This window comes from Octodon degus, unplaced genomic scaffold (genome assembly GCF_000260255.1).
Source record: "Octodon degus isolate 3935 unplaced genomic scaffold, OctDeg1.0 scaffold00064, whole genome shotgun sequence".
Lineage (NCBI taxonomy): Eukaryota > Metazoa > Chordata > Mammalia > Rodentia > Octodontidae > Octodon > Octodon degus.
The window spans coordinates 7,382,640-7,388,161 of record NW_004524640.1 but is presented as its reverse complement, the minus strand read 5'-3'; the positions used below and the strand labels follow the sequence as shown (position 1 = coordinate 7,388,161).

At 42.9% G+C, this 5,522-nt stretch overlaps 1 protein-coding gene across 1 annotated transcript in view; it reads right to left on the bottom strand.

The window, feature by feature from the left end:
• Window positions 1–4,018: 4,018 nt before the first annotated feature.
• The window catches only part of Med21 (mediator complex subunit 21), a 13,166-nt gene continuing 11,662 nt past the window's right edge, over window positions 4,019–5,522 (bottom strand). The window contains exon 4 of the mRNA XM_004634666.2: window positions 4,019–4,914. Within this exon, the coding sequence (XP_004634723.1) occupies window positions 4,738–4,914 (177 nt within the window). The 3' untranslated portion in view covers window positions 4,019–4,737. The remainder of the gene's footprint in view (window positions 4,915–5,522) is intronic.

The window sequence follows — 5,522 nt, the reverse complement described above, 5'->3', positions numbered from 1 at the left end:
TTTTGTGGAACCAGGGATTGAACTCAGGACCTTGCACTTGCCAAGCAAGTGCTTATTCTACTGAGCTATGTCTCTGTTCTCTCTCTCTCTCTCTCTCTCTCTCTCTCTCTCTCTCTCTCTCCTTACCCCCCCCCACGCATTAGCTTATTCCTGACTACAACAGTGAGCCCCCTCTAGCTACTGAGTCCCTGTTTTGGGGCAGCCATGATTGGAAGCCAACGAAGCAGCAAACAGCAAGTGGTGGGGAGAGGCCAGATGTGTTTGCATTTAAAAGAATAAAAGAGTGCCCCATTTGTTGAGGAGGGGTAAAACCCTGGGTGTTCAGATTCATTGGCCTTTTATAGTTTTGGGGACTGGCGTGCCTGACAGGAAGCAGGGGTGCTCTGTGGTGCAGGGAGCCTTTCCACAAGCAGAAAGCAAGCTGCTTGGGCTGCAGTCCACTTCTTCCAGCTTTCTCTGATTAAGTTAAAGACCAGTTCTTTGTCCCCTTGCATACAATTAGGTCCTGATGGTGGTTTCCTTAATTACTATGCCCTTTGGGATGTTAACTCCCTTAAGCCCTGAGTTTACTTCAGGTTAACTACTGGGACCAGTGCTGCCTAACACACACCCTATCTTCTGATTTCTGGACCTTCAGTTTCTGGTGAGAAATACGCTTGTCTTTTAATCATTATTTTCCTATAGAGGATGTTCTGAGAGAGACCAGCCTGAACTGCTACACAGGGAGACTGTCCCAAATAGAAAACCAAAACCAAGTCTGTGCACAATGTGGGTCTTTGGGACTGGCCAGCTGTCTTTTCCTATGCTTGCTAATTTTGAGATTTTCTCAGTGATTCATATGCCAAGTAATTTGGGATTATATTCCTGACCTTGTTTTAGCCTATACACATTTTATTGTTTTATATTTTAGGGAAGGGCCTACAGGGTGTTCAGGGTCTCACTACTAGATGGACTTGTAATGATCTGCCTGTTTACAGCCTCCCAAGAGGTGGGATTACAGACCCAAGTCACCACATCCAGTCTCTATTGCAGTCTCAGCATGCCTGGGGGCAGGGCCGGCACAGCAGGTCTGGGATCAAACCAGCAACTGCTTGCAGGTGCTTTAATCCACTGAGCTATTTGGCTGGCCCTTTGCCTATATACATTTTAAATTTTTCTTTGAGCAGGCAAATCACCTTTGTTGGGTTCAGGCCTCCCGTTCCAAACACTGCCCTGCAAGGTGACTGGGACTGCCCTAAGCTCACTGGGACCTCTCCCGTACACCACCGTGTGTAGAGCCAGCACAGCCCGGCTGGCTGCCTCTGGCCTCCTTCATCTCTCAGCCTTCATAGGCTGTTTAGAGTACAGCCACGCGCACGTAGCCTGCAGGCAGAGGGCTCATCAACAGCTCTAAGCAGTGGCTTGCCCCAGCTCCTGCTTCTGGTTCTCTGGGGCTCAGTCCTCCTGCCACAAGCAGAAACTTTCCCTACCTGGAGATGCTGCTCGCTGCTATCAACAATGGCTACCCACCCCCAAGCCAGGCCACGAGTGGAGAATTTTTAAAAAGCAACAGGGATTTGTTTTACTGAGTTGGGATCCCAACTTCAGCAACCATGGAGGAAAAAGTTCCCCGTCCTGAGTGGGATTTCTCTAGATTAAGCCTTCCTTGAATCTAGTTGACAATGACTTTTCCTTCTCTTCAGTACCTCCCTAGATCCTTTTTTTAGAATGTCTATGCTTCTAGAAACAGCCCTGTCCAATGTGCCCTCCTCCAATAATTACTCCAAAGAAAGGTATGAATTCATGCCAAATGTCTATAATAGCAAAATGTTACTAAAGTTCAACTTGTTAAAAAATTGTATAAGTTTAAAAATTTGAGCCTTGCCAATAAATTGTGGCAACTTTTATAGCTAAAGCTGGTGCTCCTGAACTTTGAAACATAGTATTTTTCGAGAACTGCAGAAGTTTATGATGGAAACAATACACAAATGTTCTACTATTCTTTTTGTTAGTTTGTTTGGGGGTACTGAGCGTTGAATCCAGGACCTTTACACTTAACTACACCCTCAGTGCTTTTTAAAATTTTTTGTTTTGAGTCTTACAAAATCACTAAGTTGCCCAGGTTGGGACCAAACACGTGATCCTCTTGCCTTTGGTTCCCAGTGCCCTGCTGTTTAGGGTTGTCCAGAAACTTAAACACTACACAGCAGACTGTGGCAAGAGTAGCTCAGGACATTATGAACAAAGCACTGGAGGAGCTAGAAGCACCGGCTGAGTGGAACTGCAGCTTCCCGGCAGAGGTCACTGGTGAGACCCGAGAGCTGGATGAGGGCGCCTGCTAATGCTGACACAGTGTGACCAATACAGCTGAGGGGAGTGCAGAGATCAACACACAAGTGACTGATGCCACAGAAGGATGCTCTGGTTACGCAGAACACAGCAAGCAAGGCTGAGAGCTTAGCGAGTCAGAAAACCGTATCTTAAGACAGTGAGAAGGAATTGATGATTCAGGAAACATATTTCACTGTGATAACATGCAAATTAAGAAGGAGAGAGAAAAGTGGTTAAAGAGTATCAAACCAGTATAGCGGCACATGCCTATAATCCCAATACTCTGGGGTAGGCTGAGGCAGAAGGATCACAAGTTTGAACCTAGCCTGGGTAACTTATGTGACTTAAGAGCCTGCCTCAAAATAAAAAAGGGCTGGGACAAAGGTCCTGGGTTCAATCCCTAATAACACAAAAAGAAACAAGAGAATAAAATTTGTTAAAGTTCAGGATAAAGGGCTGGGGAGATAGCTCAGTAGAATAAATGCTTGCCTAGCAAGTACATGGTCCTGAGTTCAATCCCCAGTACCACAAAAAAAAAAAAAAAAAGTTCATGATAAAGAACAATAGCATGAGAACTCTAAAGACAAGATAGTTTCCTTAAAGTTTAACATATCAATACTTTATGAAAAATACCTGTCCCATGTTATGCCTATGTTTGATATTCAGACAGATAGTGAGGTTAAGCTCAACAGCCTAAGTTGTATGGTAATAACAATAAGCTTTTCTGGAGTGTTAACAACCTAAGCTTGCAGACCAACAATTAGAGAAAAAGGAGGGCCACAAGGAAAGCCAACATTTTGGTCCTAGCCTTCCAAGGTCAATTAAGACTCAGGACATGAGAACTTGTACTGTAACAACATGTAACTCAGTTGTGTACCAAATTTTCTGATCAAGGAGATTATGGGCCAAAAAGGAAAGTGATTGATGATGTAGAGTGTGCCAAAGGAGAGTCACTTGGAGAGAAAACATTCTCTCAGGCTTTCACGGAGAGCAAATTGGCCAAGCAATGGCCGTGACTCATCCACATGGCTGACACTGACAAAGGTTCTACAATCTGAGGTACAGGGTCTCAGGATAAATCCTGAGGGGATTTCACTGACCTTATCAGAGCCAAAAACTATAATTTTTGTTACATAGGTCTTGCTTTATCTTGGTCTTAACCATCCAGCAGAAAAGTATAAAAACAAAGTACAGGAAGTAAAGCCATGCTGTTATGTTGCGCTGTAGGGGACTCAGGTCAACAACTTCTGACACTGCCAGTCAAGCGGAAGACCCAATACTATTATGGACTACTGGACTCTTTTGGAATATTTTGCTGAGTTCACACACCTATAATATTTAAATGATGGAACTAAACAAAAGAAAGGGATGCAGATGAATGACCATTTTGTATCTGTGTATTCAAAGTGGATAGGATAGATATATAGCTACATTCTCTTAATTCAATGAATAGAGGGATTTGTTCTAATATTGTCTGTAAGTAGGATATCATGTCTGCATCTTGTACAACAAATAACCACTCGGAAGGCAGTATGCAATGTGTTAATTATTGAAACTGTCCTATGAATTTGATTTGTAACTGTCTCATTGCTATTTTTTTTTCATTAAATTTTTGGGAAGGAAAAGTTTAGTTTTTTAGGGAAAGGCGGGGCCAACTAGGATACAACGTTTTGGAAAAGAAAAGGTCTGTGTAAGTGATTTCCTCCGTCTACATACACCCATCTTCCTTTTCTTTCCTTTCTAAGGAAGGGAAGGTGTACTCAGCTCACGGTTTGTACAGTTTCAGTCCAGTCAGCTGGCTCCAAGGGAGGGTGGCACACGGCAGAGGGGGCAACAGCTCATGGCAGCAGAAGGCAGCAAGTTAGCAAGGGAAGAGCCTTCCTTGTGCTTCTTAAAAGCAACAGTTTGAGAAACTTGCTTAAAGTTCCATATTCATAAAATGCTACCTCCTAAGGGTATCTGAAGGATACCAATATAGACCAAAATATCCCATACCTCCCGCTCGAGGGATGTTGTGGATTGTGAAAGGACTGCAGAAATAAGACACAACTTGTGGCTGGTGGTGTAACTGCAGCAAACAGCTTGCCCAGCTTCTGCTAGGCCTGGAGGTTCTATCCACGGCAAGAAAAAAGACAGAGCTTTGTAGGGTGTCTGTTTAACTATATTATGAACATTAATGCAGTATCTTTTAATAATTTCATTCAGGTAAAAAACTGAAAGCATAGTGATGGTTTAAAGCTGGTTCAATTACAATTTTGTATGCTTATTTATCAAGAGTGAAAATAGAAGATTAATAAAATAGCTAAAAAGGTAACAAGTATTATAGTGTATGTTTCCCTAACTGTTGGTAAGGCTTGTATTTAATCTGATGATGCAGAATTCATAATGCATTAAAACAGTCCTTGCTCCAGCACCAGCCTCCGGGCGCTAGGAGTCCGGGAGCGCCTGGCTGTGGGAGCCGCTGCGGGTCTTCAGCTGCGACTGCGCGATGTCAGCGAGCGCGCTCTGGATCTTCTCCAGAAGCAGGTCGCCTCGGTAAACCACATCCTCCAGGCACGTGGCCGCCTCGTGGTTTTCTTCTTCTAGCTTATATAAGCTGGCGGCCTTCATGAGACATAAAGTTTAAAATCTTTAGAGTTGAAAGGGAAAGAAACTGCAGTATACCTATTTTTAAATCTGGATGACTCTGAAACTACTGCGATATATTTTTAAGTAGCAAGAATTCTAAAACTCAGATAATGTAAGGATTTTCCCTGTATGACTTAGACAAAGAGTGGAGTTTTAATCAGAAATCTCTAGGTACTACATCTGTAGGTTCCTATCTTGCATATTGTGTAGGGTCTTGCTGTAGAGGTCAGGCTGTCTTGAACTCACTAAGTAGCCCAAGTTGGCCTCAAACTCATAGCCCCAACCTCCCAAGTGGTGGGATTACGCGCATGTGCCACCATCCTCTCATTCTTTGCTAGGAAAGTAGACAAACTAAGGAGACAGATTTCCTTGTAGCTCAAAATTTAAGAAAGATATAGATATACAGATAGGTATAAAGACAGATATGCAGTCCAACCTTCAATAGACCATACTAGCTACCAATAAATATCATATCTTCAAATTTAACCTTAAAGTAATTTTGCATATAACAAAAGATATCAAACCTATCTCCTTTAATTAAAAATTCTCTAAACAAGGGCCAGCCAGATAGTTCAATGGATTAA